At 39.5% G+C, this 16831-nt stretch overlaps 1 protein-coding gene across 5 annotated transcripts; it reads left to right on the top strand.

The window, feature by feature from the left end:
• The first annotated feature begins 1089 nt into the window (after positions 1-1089).
• On the top strand, positions 1090-14658 carry NEK3 (NIMA related kinase 3). 5 transcript variants are annotated; one of them, XM_075490089.1, is made up of 16 exons: positions 1093-1255; positions 2392-2584; positions 3385-3478; positions 3696-3793; positions 4801-4884; positions 5539-5606; positions 5726-5812; positions 6935-6989; positions 8786-8986; positions 9340-9409; positions 10008-10054; positions 10952-11051; positions 11416-11562; positions 12606-12740; positions 13384-13510; positions 14505-14658. In XM_075490089.1, the coding sequence occupies exons 2-16, from the start codon at positions 2468-2470 to the stop codon at positions 14569-14571; spliced, it is 1497 nt and encodes a 498-aa protein (XP_075346204.1). In that variant the 5' UTR covers positions 1093-1255; positions 2392-2467; the 3' UTR covers positions 14572-14658. The 5 variants fall into 5 exon arrangements, with proteins under 5 accessions (XP_075346229.1, XP_075346204.1, XP_075346211.1 ...); XM_075490096.1 differs by having other exon boundaries at positions 2355-2584; positions 11419-11562; XM_075490080.1 differs by having other exon boundaries at positions 2355-2584.
• The last annotated feature ends 2173 nt before the right edge of the window (positions 14659-16831 follow it).

Here is a 16831-nt window from a genome sequence, read left to right as displayed (position 1 = left end):
AGTAGAAGCTGAGTGTTTCCGTATCTTCAGGATGCAGAGTTTACATGAACTGTAACTTAAACCTCAGCTGAGCATTCAGATTTCAGTGTTAAACATGCCTTGGTCCTTATGGCTAGCTAGAATCTTCTGGTTGCAGAAGGGACATGCTCTTTGCATCTAACAAGATGCATCTAACAAGAAACCAAGCTTTAAGTGTACTGTTGCACTGTGTTTCAGAGAACCCTCCTGATCACTGACAAGCAAGTCCAAGCATCCATTTGTAGTACTACAAGGAGTAACACAGGATCAAACATGTCCCAGTTTGGGGACATGGGGTAGGCAGGCACTTCTGGTTCTCTGTTGTGGAGGATTTAACTCTGCTGCATTTTGTGGTTCATGTGCTGACCAGGGCATCGTTATCATGCCAGTTCTGCTCTGTCATGACTGGAACTGCATGGAGTCAGGCTCAGGGTGATTTTTTTTTTTTTTTTTTTTTTTAATCTGAAAGTCTGTGAAGTGGAAATGCTTTTTCCAGCATGGAAAACAAAATGGTGGAAATCATTCTGCCAACTGAACTCCCCGACTTCTATGCTTTGCAAGCAGCTTTAGCTGTTTTTGTCTATCTTGAGACATTTCTGTTACAGAATATCCTGTAGTGAAAATTTTACTTACACTTCCTTACCTACCACTTATATTTCTATATGTAAAAACCAAGGCTAAAGTACAATTCGTGGGGCCTGAGGCTTCATTTACTTCAGTCACTAGTGCTAACCTCTGGCACAAATCAGTCTCCCACTACAGTAGAGAAACCGATTGTGAAACTGTTGGTAGGCATTTATACCCTGATTTTTGTGCAACATGGACTCTGAAGAGACTCTTAACGTATGAACGGTGCTGGGCGGGGGTGGGGTGGGGTGGGGAGGGTAGTGTTTATTGTTAATAAATACCGGGTATAAGCCCCGTTTGCTTGCTCTCAGGAACAAAAGCGGGCAAGCCTCCATGGACGACGTGGCCGCCATAACCCCACGCGGCGCTGCCTCAGAGGCCGGGCGGGAGCGGGGGCGCGGGCGGGGCTAACGCCCCGCCCGCGCCCCCGCTCCCGCCCGGCCTCTGAGGCAGCGCCGTCTTCCTTCCCGACCGTCCGCCCCCAGCCCAGCCCGCTGGGGGGAGGCTGGCCGTGCTTCCCGGCTCGGCCGTGGAGCAAGCGCCGGGTCTGCCCGAGGGCCTTTCGTCAGGCGCCGGGCGGAGGCCTGCGCTGTTTGCGCGGCCCTCTGAGGTGAGTACCGCCTCCGCGCCTCACGCGTTGAGGGCCCGGCAGGGCTTGAGGGGCTCGGGGCGGGCTTCGGCTTCCTCTCTTCAGGGAAACAGAGCCGTAGCTACCAGGTGTAAGTGGTATTAATGTGAAGCACACACCAAATGTGCCCGTTCCCCTGAAAAACGCCATCTTTAGTCATGACTTAGGTGCTTTCAGAGTTTTCAAGTAAATTAATCAACGTGTTTATTTTTCAGCCTCTGAGTAAGTCGGCATTTTATCCTTTCAGAAACAAGCCCTGAGATGCCTTCTAAAAATAACTTATCAGCCCATTAAAACACCGAGTGCACACAGGTTTATACATAAAGTGATGTTTGAATCATGGATAACTAACTTAAAAGTACCAACGTTTTAAAGAAAGCACATAGTCCATAAATCCAGTGTTAGGATGTGTGGGAATCATTCAAAGCTGCGCCGAGGGAGGTTTAGACTAGGCATTAGGAAGCATTTCTTTACAGAGAGGGTGGTCAAACACTGGAACAGGTTTCCTAGAGAGGTGGTCGATGCCCCAAGCCTGTCAGTGTTTAAGAGGCATTTGGACAATGCCCTTAACAACATGTTTTAACTTTTGGTCAGCCCTGAAGTGGTCAGGCAGCTGGCCTAGATGATCATTGTAGATTCCTTCTGACTGAACTATTCTATTCTAAACCTGTCAGTCATTGAAGTCTTTGCGTCTGAGCACCAGTAACTTTTTCCAGTTTGATCCTTACGCTGTTTTAAGTGAGAACTGTCACTGGAAGCTTGAAGCTTATTGATTATATTATTGTGTCTGTGAGTTTTGTTTAGCGTTATGAAACCACCTACAGAAGTGCAAGTAACAAAAAGAAGATGCTAAGTTGTAGGGCTATAATTTACATTTGCAAAGAGCTTTAGCATTCAAAATAAAAAAGTTGCAGAGATACACTGTACAATACTTTGAGTTGAACTTTCTGAAGGCCTCACTTTCAGGAAAATCACAGTAACAGTGGTTGGAATTGTATTTATATGGTAATGTTGAACATTTGTAGGTACCCACGTTTATCACCTGTTCTCGTTATTTTGTGGGGTTTTTTTTCTCATGCAGATTATATTAACAATAAATTTCAAAAAAATGAATCAAGGTAATGACAAAGTTTAGAAGATCATCCTGTGAAAGAGCGTGTTTGAAGAGAAGTGTTGGACCTAGGCTTATAAAGCATGGAAGAATACAAAGTGTTGAAAGTACTAGGAGAGGGATCCTTTGGCAGAGCTCTCCTAGTTCATCACAGAATCAGTGACCAGAAGTATGCAATGAAAGAAATAAGACTTCCTATGGTAAGCATGACACATACATCACCTCACCCGCCACTTAAAAAAATATTTAAAAAATTGTAATTCTGGATATATTTTTGAAACGCTGAACATTTGCTGACAGTTTTGTGTATTAGACAGTTGCAGGGTATGGCTGCTTTATAACTATGTTTATGTTGTTGATAATAAGTAAAGAAGCAAAATCTGATCTGTTTCAGAAAGTCTGTGTTTACATTTTGGGAAGTGTAGCACATAGGAAGACACTTAGAATGAAACCCCTGATCCCCTGATGCCCTTGGCTGGATTCCTGTTGATTTCAGTAGAACACAGATTTCACCTGCAATATCTAATGAGGAAATTAGCCTCATATTATTGCTGATACTCTGGTTACCTTGTCTGCACTAAGCTAATAAAAAAATCACAAAATGGGAGACCCTGGCTTTATCGAGGCTGAAGCTCAGTTAATACCTGGGCAGTTGGCTTATACCAAGTTCATGCAGTGTAGACTGTCAGCTGTTCCAAAGTCAGTATGTGCTGCTTTGTTACATAGTTCTGCATTTTTAAAATAGAAAAAGTCATTAACTGAAGTAGGAAAATATCCTCTCAAATTAAAAAAAAAAAAAAAAAGCCCCCAAAAAACGAAGAATTTTTCAGCTAGTAATAAACCATAGATTAAAAAATGATGGGGTTTTCAAGTTTCTAAATGACTTCTTAACTGAAGAACAATTCTTAAACATATTTTCCTTTTGGAAATTGAGATGCATTGTGTGCATATATGAAAATCTGTTAGTGTGACATTTATATAAGCGTACTTACATTTTCAGTCTTCATCTGATGTAGAGAACTCTAGGAAGGAAGCAGTTCTTTTGGCTAAAATGAAACATCCAAATATTGTTGCCTATAAAGAATCATTTGAAGGTAAATATAAAATCTTAAAATATCTTTATTTGTTTAAAGTTGCATACTCCTGAGGGATCAAGATTACTTTTTTTTGTTGTTTATAATGCGTTATAAACAAAAAACATGTTTATTGTAATATATAATACATAGCATGTAGCTGGAGCTTAATAATAAAAATAATATACTTACCCTGCTAATGAAAATACTAATTATTCTTAAATTACCTAAAATTTAGCTGATGGACATCTGTATATAGTGATGGAATATTGTGATGATGGAGATCTAATGCAAAAGATTAAACACCAAAGAGGAAAGTTGTTCCCTGAAGATACGGTAAGAAAAGATCTTGTTTTGAACTAAGGACTTAGGAATCCTTTTTCATGTAAACTGAAGCACCCTGCATCGCATAAAACAAATTATAGATACACAAACACCTTGAAGTACCTTAAATGAAACAAAGACACTTATAGATAGAATAGAAGCATTATTTCTTTGATAATTTCCACCAGAACAAGATGAGAATTGGACTGAAAGGAATAAAAAAGAAATTGCTGTCTGTATCTGAGAATTGTGCAGGCAGTGTGAAAAACAGAGTCAAGTTTGCCTGCATAAATTTATGTAATTAAGTAAGAATTTAGCACAAACTTCAGCCAGAATTTAAAGCACAGTAAGAGGTACTGCAAATGAAAGGTAAATAAAGCACTCTGGTAAGGTAAATGAACTAGCCAGGAGACTAAATTCTTGCATTTTATGTAGCAATTAAATGTTTAAACCATTCAGCAGGCATTAACTCCTTTTATCACAGAGGCTATAAAATTACTTAGGAGAAGGTCGAAACTACTTCTTGCCACAGTTAGAAGCATCATCTTAGTTACAATGAAAAGACCAGAATCCTCACCTAATCTAATATTTAGATTGGCCAAGCATCTCTAAGAACTTAATCTTGTACTTTTAAAAAGAATATGTTTCCTTATAGAAACAGTGTGTTATCTCAGTGTGGTTTTTTTGTTTTTTAATTTGATAATTTACTATGAAATTGTAATTGTTATGTTTATAAAATGACCATCAGGTAAAGTGCCATGTAGCGACTGCCTAGCTTCATTATTATTTATTGTTAGGGTTTTCTAGACACAAGTAGCAAACATTCCTTCTGCCATGTTAAAATACCTTGCGGAATTCAGTCCTTCATGCTGACTGGGGGCCATCATGCTAGAGTTACTTTTAACTCCCAGATATTCTGAACATGCTTTTTTTTTTCTTTCCTGACTTTTTTTATCTATTACTTAAGTATTCATTATATACAGCATTGAGCTGTTATAACTCTTATTTACTCTTTTCAGATCCTTCACTGGTTTGTGCAGATGTGCCTGGGTGTGAAGCACATTCATGATAAACGTGTGTTGCACAGGGATATCAAATCCAAGGTGAACAGAGCAAGTTCTGTTGCCATTAATAAACTTCTGCATGCAAAAGTTCAGCTCCCTCTTTCATAATTTCCTGTTACTGCTACATGCTATGTTTTTCATTTAGGCTTAAGAATATTAGGTAAATGAAAATGTTGAGTGAATGGGATGATGTAATATTGTGGGCGTAAACATGATCTAAGTATAGCTATACCCTTCATATCCACGCTGCTGATGGCACCAATTTCTTGTGACAGACTGCATATAATTTAAAACAATAACAGAAGTATAAAACGTGTATGGAGTGTGCTGTTTGTAAGTATCTTGCCTCTCATTTTTGCTTTTTACTCTTTCCTAGCAGAAAGATAGAAATTCAGAAGAAAGTGTGACCTTAGTAGTTTGAGTACAGCACAGAGATTAAGGCATTTCTAAGCTCTGATTCTTCCTCTGCTACTGATGCTGGGGCTTTAGGCCCATATTAACCTTTCCATCTCTCTTTAAACACAACATAGTTCTTAACTTTTTTGATAGAAGTATTAGGAGAAGCAAGTAAATGACAATATAAAGATTAAAATATCAGAAGTGAATGTCACTGTGTTTTCTCTATATACAAACTACAGAAATGTTTCCTAGAATAATATTTAAGTATGTAATTGTCCTTCTCTTGAAATGCAGAACGTCTTCCTCACTCAAAATGGAAAAGTCAAATTGGGAGATTTTGGATCTGCGCGCCTTCTTGCACAGTATGTGGATATCTCCACTGATCTCAGTGGTGTAAAGTTTTATTTTACCATTGATAAATAGTGCAGATCTCTTAAATAATTACTTTTCATCTGGCGTTTCTCCTTTGTCATTTCAATAGTCCAATGTCATATGCTTGCACATATGTGGGAACTCCTTATTACCTACCTCCAGAAATATGGGAAAGCATGCCATACAACAACAAAAGGTATTTGTGTTTTCAGTGGTCACAAATAATGCCTGACTGATGTACATCTTTTTATTGTTGTCTCAATCTGGCTTTGTGGTTTATCCATGTTTGGTTTGGAGAAGATATTGAGCTGAGGAATATTTAGAAAGAGGTAATTACAGTTTTTTTCAAGATGAAAAGGCCCAAATTCCTCTTTACTTAGGTAACTGAGTGTACAATATCTTTAATCTTAAAAGTTTGAAAACTGGTGTGCAGACCTCTCTGTGCATTTGGGAGAGTAAATATATAAATACAAACATACACGTATGTTTGTATTTATGTATGGGCATACATATGTATGTGTTTGTGTCTTTTGGCTGGTCTTATTTTTTTGGCTGGTCTTTGTTTTTAAGCTCTTCTTGCCAGTCCTGATAATGTAGGGATAATGGCTACAGAACTAATGACTTAGATTTATATAGCCCAGTTATTCTGGTCCTTATGCAAGAACTTCTGAGAACATCTTGATAGTATGATGTTTACAGCTTCCTCCCAGGCTCCAGAATACTAAGTCATTTTATATCCCCTCCCCTAGATCTGTTCTGTGACCCTAGTTGTACCTGAACCAAAAGTGACTCATTTTCCACAGGAAGGAAGAAACCTTCTAGTGCTTAAGTTTTTTCTGCTCCTCTTGCAAGAAAGGCATCAGTTGCTTCTTGTGCAGGTGGCAGTACTCACTTTGGGTGGAAGATGATGGGTTTTTTCTCAGTAGGAGAGTTCTCATAGACAAGGCCAGAATTCCAGCTCTCAGAATGAGGATCGTGTGTCTGCCATCTGATGTTAAGGGCCGTGGAATACAACGGCTTTGAAGTGTGGAAGGATAAATATTGTTTCAGCAAACTGCTTAGGAGTCATTCTGGGAATAAAAAGCCAACTACAACTATATGACAGTCATCCTTTTTTATATCAGGGTGGGATAAAATAAGCAAGATCATTTCCACTGGAGAGGTTAAACACATATTTGTATTTCTTTCATGGTTACTTACATTTATTTTTAGTTTATTCAGTTCAGTTATGTACACATAATGAATTTCACTTTTTCTAGGCAGGATATTAAATTGTAATTTTTGGCTGAAAATTTCTCATCTTTCTCTATACCTACAGTGATATATGGTCTCTGGGATGTATTCTATATGAGCTGTGCACTCTAAGACATCCAGTAAGTATAGCTTTATTGCTATGAGAAAAGTTTTGGAATTCCTTAAAATTTAATTAGCAGTTAGCTGTAGTTTGATAGATTTACAGCCAATTATTTATTTGACTGATGTGTTTGCTGCTGCTTCTGAAAGAGGGAAGTATTGCTCCACCCTTCCCACCTCTCCTCCACTACATGCCTTCTGGTTTTTTCAGCAGCTCTTGGACCTATTGGACCCTTCACTGAAACACTCAATTTTATAAATTATTAGAAAAAACATCTTTTCTTTGTTTCTTGGTTAATTTTCCTCAATATCAGTGAGGTGATCTGGGGCTTATTAAGGAGTCCAGCAGGTGCCAGTCTGGTTCCAGGTAGTTGCAGGGATGTTGCAACGAGCGTTGTGTTTTACAGGATCAAGATGATCACTAAAGGTGGAGGCAAGGACACACAAAATCTTTGCTAAAGAGCATATATTGTATGGAAGTATAGCAAAATATAGTAAGCGATAAGCAGTTTTGTACCTCGCATCAGTGATACACCTGTTTGCTTATTCTTCAAATCAAAGTCCAAACACTGGGACAGTGGGAACCTTGATGGATGGTTCTGTCTCTCTGTTATTTCTAGGACACCATCTTTTACAGTGTTGATGCTATACTTCCTATGTGTTTACTTCCTCTGGCTTCTCTATACAGATACATGGCTAACACAAGAGCCCTTATCAAGATATGTTTGTTTTGCAAGAAAATGAGATCATCCTAATTTAAGGTCATTTTGTCTTAGTTTTTTATAAGCAGTAGTTTCATTTCATTGAGCTAATGCAAGGTACAGCTGCAACTGCTAGCAGTACATGAGTTAAGAAGTTTATACTGTACGTGATAAAGTGTGATAAAGTGATAGAGTGATAAAGGCGTGTGTGCACAGGCATGTTAGCCTAAGTAGGTCTGCAGCAAGGCTTTGGCAGTGTCACAACTATTCCAGCAGTACTCAGAGCTGGGATACCAAGGAGTGGAGCATTCTTCCCTTTTTAGCGACAGTGAAATGTTATGTATCTGTTTTTATGTGATGGTCACATATGTTCTTGCATAATCTGTCAGAGGTGATATAAAAGGATGCCACACGCCGTGGATGCTTGGCACTCTGCAGCCAAGCCAGTGGTGTGTACCAAAAGAAAGCTGGTTTTGCATGGAGATAGAAGTTCTCAGCCATTTTAGCTCAGGCTGTTTCCATCCGTGGTTATAGTTGTCCCCGCTGACATTGCAGTCTCCGATGAGTTGTACTTGAAGCAGTAATTCCTGGCTGAAGATTGATTAACAGTTAAGTTCTGACCTCAAGTATATGAAGTAAAGGACACTTAAGATGATCCAAATTTTCTTAATGCTATATTCCTACAAAAATAAGATTTGAACAATCCTAAATTTATAGGAGTAACTCCCACCTGGTTTCCAATTGTACAGTTATTGTTTGCAATGTCCATTATGATCTGGTTTTAGTCAAACTTTGTATGCAAACTGTGATGTTTTCATTCTCAGCAAATTATATTTCTGTCATTGTTAACATAATTAAATGCCTATGTAATAGCCCTACAAAATGTAAAGGGAAGTTACTGATGTGTTCACTCAAGGTCATTATTCCACACCTCTGAATTAGAGCCCTGAAAATGTCAAACTGGGAGCCAAATCAGTATGGTAATAGGGGGCCTACATAGACACATACCATGCATTTTTATATAATAAATGTTAAAGTTGCTCTTAAATTATGTCAGCTTATCTTTACCATGTGCTTAAACTCCATGCTCTACTGTTAATTTATTTTTAATGCAGTTTCAAGCCAATAGCTGGAAGCATCTCATCCTTAAGATATGCAAAGGGTCCTACAATCCACTACCATCTCACTATTCCTATGAACTTCATTACTTAATAAAACAGATGTTTAAAAGAAATCCCCAGAATCGTCCATCAGCCAGTACCATTCTTGCAAGAGGCTGCTTAACCAGACTTATAAAAAATCATTTTCCTTCTGAGGTACAGTATATTCTTTGTCTCTAGATTTAAACAATAGTATCTACATTTTAGATAATAAATCAGTTTCTTTTGTAGTTTGTCAGTGTATAATGATACAAAATGTAGTGTTGTGTAGGTCCTACTCTAAAAGCCATAAATACATTTGTAGACTTCTCAGAAAACTGAGTTTTAGAAGGTTTGTTTCGAAAATAAAAGTTGAATATTGAGATGGTGCTGCTAAAATTAGATATTGTTAGCTGTTAGCTGTAACAGTGCTTTTGTATAGTAAGTCTATTTTTAAGAAATAGCATATACAATAATTTGAGAAAGTTTAAAATGGTACGGTACTGGCATCTCTTCATACACATTTCCAGATGACAAATGAGTTTGAGCAGGTATTAAAGGAAACCAAGAAACATGAAGGCAATGCAGCAAGACCAAAGGGTAAGTCAGCAACATTTTTCTTGATGTAAGTAATGACAAAATGACTAGGAATTGTAAGATCTTAAATACAGCTATAAAACATTAGTATTATATGTTCAAATCTACTTTTAATTATTTCGAAATCTAGTATTATTGAGCTTGTATGGAAAAATGCTTGAAGGGCGTAAATTATATTCCAGCATGAGAAGTACAGTGCAGAGCTGCAATACATATGTTGTAAGTCTTAAGACTTGTGCTAGAATTAAACCTTTCAATTTTAAAATAAGCAAAAGTTTTAGCTGTTGCATATATTTTAAATGTGACAGTGCTTTCTTTCCCAGAACATGGTGAAGCAAGTTATTTTGTTTAATTTTTAGAGAGAATGTTGGATTTTTTCTTCTGCATAAATTTAGCTACACCAAAATTTGTACACATTTGGAACTGAATAGTAGAGGGACTCCCTGTTGAGAACGAGCTATGTTGACAGAAGTGTAAAGATGCTTTCACATAATTTTCATTGCTTGGTTCAGTGGCGTTGCTGTCTTACCTCTGGAATACCACTTTACCACAAATGTTTGCTAAAGGTATTAACTCTTGAACCTGTTCCTTAATGTATCAGGTAATGTCATGGCTGGTGGAAGATCAAATAATAAGAAAGAAAATAGGGTAAGTACTCAAATATAAATATAATATTTGTATTTTAGTAATCTAGAATGTTCTCTATTAGAGAAAGGTTCAAATGGAAATATTAGTATGCTAAACCATAGATCAGCCTACTAGGTCAGCTGTCATCTGTGTTCAAATTGGAGACTTTTCCTTTGCATCTCCCACCACTGTAACTTTTCGATGCTTCCCACATTTAGTTTAGTTCCAAAGTGGATTTCCTTATAGCCCTGTCAAAGAAAAACCCCAACCCCCCCACCTCCTGTTTTTCTAAGTTTTGGGATACTGCAAAAATTGATGCATTTTCTTTGCTTTGGGGACACATTTTGAACAGGCTGCTGTGGAAACAGTCTAGTCTGGACATAATTCTCACCAGGTTTTAGGGCCCATGTTGAGATTTCAGGTGAGGAGAATTAAGTCACAGGTGGCCAAGAAGTCACCTATGGGTACATTATAGCACAGCCTGCTCAGCTACATTGAGTATATTTTTCAAAACATGCTGCCAGTAGGGCTTATTTTTTTTCTTTTAATAGACCTGTCAAACTGGGAAGCTTAATATTTGGGTGCCTCTTGTTTTGCCTGGAAATATGACTCATTTATCTTTATACTGCTACTGTTCTTCAATGTAAAAAAATAAAACCACAAATTGCATCAAGTACCTACATATGTGCTTAGCTTCAAAAATTGAGATTGTCTGTCAAAAAAGGGCACACAGTGTGAAATGCAGTGCAATAACAGATACAGTGCCATTGCAGCTGGCTTCATGGTGTCAGTAGTTTTCAGATCTTTAGGCCAGCCATTTAATAGCAAAACTAAAATAATTAATGCCATGTTAATATTACTGCTTTGTTTTTCTCGACAGCAAGGATAATGATTAATACAGTCTTTATTCTTTTAAAGCAAAGTAAAGATGAAAACAAGCATAGCCCCTTAGAAAGGAAAAATATTACTAAGCATTTGAGTGAAAGCACAAAGGAAGAAAGGAAATCTAATGAAGAGGGTAAGTTCTATAGTTTTAAGGCTGACGTATTTCCTTCTATGTAGTGATATCTAAATGTCAATGATCCAGCCATTTCAACAGGTAGAGCATACAAGTCTGCACCTATAGAAAACCATGCTACTATCTGTTACTTCTGCAATTATATTGATTATTGATAAAAAAAGAATCTTGGTCAAAGTGTTAAAAAATGACTGTTTGAAAACATTTGGCATAGAGTAAATGTATGGGGAAGTCTTACCTTCAGACTTGTACCCACAGAATCAAATGTCACTGTTAGCGAAGTGCTGTACGCTTAGAACTAGTTTGCATGGACAGAGAATCAAGTTAGGTGCTGGTTATCATCCTTTTTTTGTTGCAATTACAGCAGAAACTTACAACGTCCTCCCAGGAATTACTGATTTGCCACATCCCCACAGGAGGCAATGGGAAAAGAGGATATCCAGTACTGTAGTGGATGTCCTGGAAAATGCATCCTTGCTTTCTTCCAGTTTTACATCTGAAGAGGCTAAAAGTAAGATTTAATTAAACGTGGTTTTAATTCAAGTAATATCAGTGGTTCTTTACAGATTTGAAAAGCCAAAACTTTACAGAGCATATTTAAAATGATGTAACAATAATTTAAAAATATTTTATTAACAAACACTCAGAAAGTCCACTGTGCTGGAGAGAATTTCTTAGTGGTCTTGTGCAAAGAGTGATGAAAGCCACAGATAACATTAGCAACCCTAAAATTATAGTCATCACTAAGAAATTATCCTACCAGCCCTCCTCTTAATATGCTGTTTGTGGGGGTAACACCACGGAATTAATTTGATGCAGAATGCAGCTGCCTGTCTTTCAAGTACGGCATACTATTGGGAGCATATAAGAACCGCACCTTTACTTCTGTTGTCATTTAACATACAGGTAATGCCAGTGACAAGAACTATTAATGATGTACCTCAGATGTGAGACAGAGATTCTTCTTCCATATCAACTAGATCACTTAACATGGGCTTTCGTCTGAAAAATGTTTCAATTTTAAAATGCCCCACACTGTATGTCATTGTTATAATTATTTCATGTGATTATGGACATATATTCTAAGTAAATGTGAATAGATGCTATTGAAATAAATAATCAAGATATGAGTAGTCAGAAAATGCCCAAGCTGTGGTAGGAATGTGACATGATAATTATATGCAGGGCAAGGCAGGAGGACAGAAGAATGCATATATTTAGGTGTTCGGCTACCAAAAGGCACAAAAGTGGCCACAGGCTCCATTTTGTGAGATTTATAGAGCCACCAAATGAGCTTGCAGAGACTCTGACTCCTCACACCCCTCAGCCAGTTTCTGCTGGCTCCCTGCTAGCAGAAGGCTCCACTGTGGCCTTCTATAATTTTCTTTCCTTTTAATGCTGATAGTGTCAACCTCAGCATGTTGAGAGGTCAGCAGTGCTGCAGATGGAAACATATAGACTCTTCCCATATTTCTCTTTTGAATGTGATCTTTGTAATCTACACTGCTAATGCAATTTTGTCTAAGTAGTATCTATTAATGATTTTATACCTAGGTGGCTGTGTTATAAACTACAGTGAAAATAAGCCACGTAAGCAGTGGAACAAGGAAACTCCTCAGACCCTGATGGACATTCTCAGTAATGCAGACGTCAGTTTAGCATTTAAAACATACACAATTTATAAACCAGGTAAATCCCCAGTTTGCAGGCAAACATCTTTGCAAACAGGTTTATCAATAAAGACTTCTTTTTTTTACATACATAGCCTCTATGTATAGAGCTTGTGCACTTGAGTTCACGTCATAACAGGCTGTTTCGGGTTTTTTAGTTTGCCAAATGAAATGTGGGATTACAAAAATCCAATCTGAGAATTCATGAGTGATTGTACATCTCCACTACATCTCTTTATGAAGAACTTTCCCTTGCAGCTCAATAGCTGAATGAGGTTGAGACTGCTGAGCCACGCAGTCTCCATCCTGCTAAGCGGCCTGATGTATGCATTAGGGAGGTGCAATAAATAGGCTGTAGTCCCATCAGGTAAATCCACCTTCGCTAAATCGGTAGCACCCTGTTTTGAAGACAGGATGGTAAGATGGCATGGCAAAAGATAACCATAGTCCGTAGATGTGCACAGCTACAGTCATAAATACTTGTTCTGCAATTCAGTTGCGTTACTAGTTTATCTCCCCACTTAAAATAGGTAACAGCTTGTACTGGAATCTGCTTTGAACTGTGGACAAATTAGAAAGACTATATTGTATTTATATTCTTAATAATTGTATTTTTAAAATGAAAGGATTTTGGTGACATTTTCATTTTTATACTTTCAAAGCTTCTGAAAATATATTTAGAGGTCCACTTTCCAGTGAAACTGAAGCATCTGATGAAGTAGATGGTGAACATGAAGCTATTGTCATAGATTCTGAGAGACTTGAGCCTAGATCTGATGAAGATGACACGTATGTCCAAATGACATCCTTGTGTTTTTGTTTTCTTTGGTTCCTTAAAGTGATTTTTCCAAAAAGACATTCCTCTGAAGAAAAATCAGTATTTTTCTCAGCATCTAAATCCATCCCTCTCTTACATAATGATATTAAAATTTAGTAACATTTGGTATCTTATTTGATATCTGATATCTGGTTTGATATCAAGTTTTCTTTGCTGTATTTATAGTTATTGATGGTGTTGAGATTAAACAGGTTGCTTGTTATCAGCAGAATGTTTTTGCTGATGACTTTGCAAAAATGAAAGCATGAGATGAACTTAGAGCCACAGTAAAGTGCAAAACTTTCTTGCATGAAACATCTTTGTACTCCGACCTTGAAATCAGATAACCAGTGGCAAAACTGCTTGCTAGTGGTATGTTTGCTGTATTTGTCTACTATTCTTACTACCCTTTCATGCACAGTGCAATGAAATCACTTTGGTACCTACTTATTGAGATACAGTTGTAGAAACTTTTTAACTTCCATATTCTGTTTACGTTAGTGACACACTTTTCCTGGTTTTGAAAGAGCAGAGTGTGCATCAACACATTTGGAACAGAAATACTGTGTTTTACAGATGTGTGTATGTTTTGGGAGGTTTTCTTGGAGTCTCAGAATCTCAGTTTATCTCACTGTTATTATGTCACTGTTTATTTTTGTGGGACTTGGAGATGAACTACTTAGGTATGTATTACTGCAGTTCAGCTGCAAGCTGTTAATATCAATACATCTGCAGTATCTTAGTATATGCATCTGGTTTTGCTTTTGATAAAACTTATTTGGGTAAATTCAAGAGAGAAACCCTATTAGTTCCTTAATCACAATGGTGCAGGAAATAAGTCTCTCATGTTGATATTTTTAATATAATTTCTCTAGCTGTAGAGTAATCTTAGGGAAACAAAAGCAAACAAAGATTTATAAAGTTGTATTTTGCTTTGCAAAATAACATTTTGAAATCTATTTTTAGGGACTTTGAGGAAGATGAGCCAGACTGGGTGTCGGAACTGAAAATGGTATTGAAACACAGCAACTGAAAACTTGAATTTACCTACAATAACTGAAGTTAGGCTTACCAATATTTATAATCCAAATCATTGTTGTTAATAGTTGTAGTTACTAATAAAATTATTTCAGTCAAAAAATTCTCAGTGTGCATGTTTTCTGTATCACAAAACTGAGTGTGAAAAATGCATGACAAACTTCTTTAGCTAGAACACTTGCAAATAACTAAAGAAGTCTAGATACTAAATGTATTTGGAGTTGGTAATAGCTTTGTAGAAATGTTCAGCCAAAAGCATTAGTGCTAATAGCATTGTTCACATTGCCCCCTTGTCATATTTCAAAGAGGTGGTGTAACGCTATGAGAGCGTGTCAAGTTTTCCTTCCTGACTACATACTGAAATACTACATAGTAGGAATAACTGGTCTAGTCTGAAGGGCATATTATGGACAACATTTAGCTATGCTGAATATGTGAGGCTTTAGTTCATGCAGTTACTAATCCTCTGAAAACTCCCGAGTCTGAGCTTTTGCCTTAATTACCTCCACGAAAAGGTTTTTATATATGCCATTTGTGTGTGTGGAAGGAAGCTAATTTGTTCATAAATAAGGACGAATGTTCTGATTTTGGTAAGGAGACACACTTCTGCTGCAGAAAGCGTTATGGGCAATGTCATGTTTGGCCTCTGTGCTGGCTAGTGGGTACTAAATAGTCATTTTACAAAAGAAGCATGGCAGTGGAGTGCAGAAACATTCTCAGCAGAGTTCTGGGGAAGCTGTTCTGGATTGTGTCCATGTAATAAATACTATTGGAGAATAATAAATACGAAAAGCTCTAGGAAATCTGTAGATTTGGTACGGAGCTATTTCATACCGCACCTCCCGTGTTGCACATAGGCTGGTACTCGAGGCTCTGCCAAGGATTCAAGAACTTGAGGCAATCGAGATTTTCTTTTGGGCCACCTGTTACTTTTGGTTAGATTTTCTTTTGGGCCCGTTACTGACCACCCAAATCGAAAGACGCTCGTCACGGGAGGAAGGTGCGGTTTAGCGTGCGGGAAATAAGGCTCCCGCTGCGCCCGACGGGCCCCCGCCGCCCCGGGGCCGGCTGCGGGCGCTGCCGCCGCAGGGCTTCAAACGCCACACCTCCGCTGGCGCGGCGCGGAGCGGAGCGCGGGGGGGTTCTCCTCCTGGCCGCGGGGGCTCCGGAGGTGGCAGGGCGCACGCAGGTACCGCGTCCCCCGGCGACGGGCCGGGTCTGGCCGAGCCGGGCCGCAGGGGAGGGAGGCCCCCGCTGGGGCTGCCCGCCTGGCGCGCCCCGTCGCCGTGGCGACGGTACCACAGTCAGGGCGGGAAGCGCGGCGGAGAGCGATCCCCCAGCGCGCCGGTCACAGCGGCACCCCCGCCGGCTTCCCCTCCCCGTGCCACCTGAGGTGCCTCTCGCCAGCCCCGGAGCAGGAGGTTGGAAACCGCCACCTGTGATTTTCTGTAGGTCCTGCTGCGAGGGAGGCGGCGGTCGCCTCCCCCGTCACCCCCGGCGGGTGGTGGCGGTCGAGCCCCACCGCCCGGCCCGAGGTCTGGCCCTGCCACCCCCATGTCCCCAGCGCCCCGCTTCCGTTAAGCTGCCCGCAGAGGCAAGGCCCTGGGAGGTGAGAGGCCTGGGGGTACCACAGGCCGAGGGCACCTTGGTACCAGGGGGAGGGGGCCGGGCTCTGGCGGGCAGCGCACCGCGCCCGGGGCGGCTCGTCACACTTGTGTGAGAGGCCCACCCAGAGCGGCTGCTTCTCACCAGTGACTGCGAACAGGAGCTGGCTTTGACCCAAATACCTAAATTGTAAATGCCCGAAGGTCACCCTGCCTGCGCTGTGCGAGTGGTCCTCAGAAACTGCCTGTCATGGAGCCCGCATGGCTCCCGAGGTAGCCTGTTACAGAGCTTGTCTGTCCCTCCTGACAGGGAAAGGGTAGTATCTCGCCAAATCTCCCTTCCTGAAACGCAGGCCAACTGATAAGCACAGTTTTATAGCGTTTGCTCGTATTTAGCTGTGTAAGTTTGCTTATGGATACGTTGCAAGTACCCAGTGACATTACTGTTTCTGCCAGAAGTTTCCAGATGACTGCTAATGCCTGACTGCACTTGGCTGTGGCCTGCTGCAAAATGCAGTGGCTTTTCTTTCTGCTGCCAACGTTAGATCACATTAATTTAAACTAAACCAACACGAAATAGATTATAATTTCATTTTTTCCATTAAAAGAGCGAGTCTGCAATATTGTTAACTTGAGGAAATAATGAGTCAG

Source organism: Mycteria americana, chromosome 1 (genome assembly GCF_035582795.1).
Source record: "Mycteria americana isolate JAX WOST 10 ecotype Jacksonville Zoo and Gardens chromosome 1, USCA_MyAme_1.0, whole genome shotgun sequence".
Lineage (NCBI taxonomy): Eukaryota > Metazoa > Chordata > Aves > Ciconiiformes > Ciconiidae > Mycteria > Mycteria americana.
Note: the sequence above shows the minus strand (reverse complement) of the source record. Positions and strands in the feature narration are given on the sequence as shown.

Bases quoted from the DNA above. Each gene is read 5' to 3' on its own strand.
- NEK3 (XM_075490089.1), top strand. From the start codon at position 2,468: ATGGAAGAATACAAAGTGTTGAAAGTACTAGGAGAGGGATCCTTTGGC. The intron at 3,794-4,800 runs GTAAGAAAAGAT...TACTCTTTTCAG, and splicing joins AGTTGTTCCCTGAAGATACG to ATCCTTCACTGGTTTGTGCA. The intron at 6,990-8,785 runs GTAAGTATAGCT...TTTTTAATGCAG, and splicing joins TGTGCACTCTAAGACATCCA to TTTCAAGCCAATAGCTGGAA.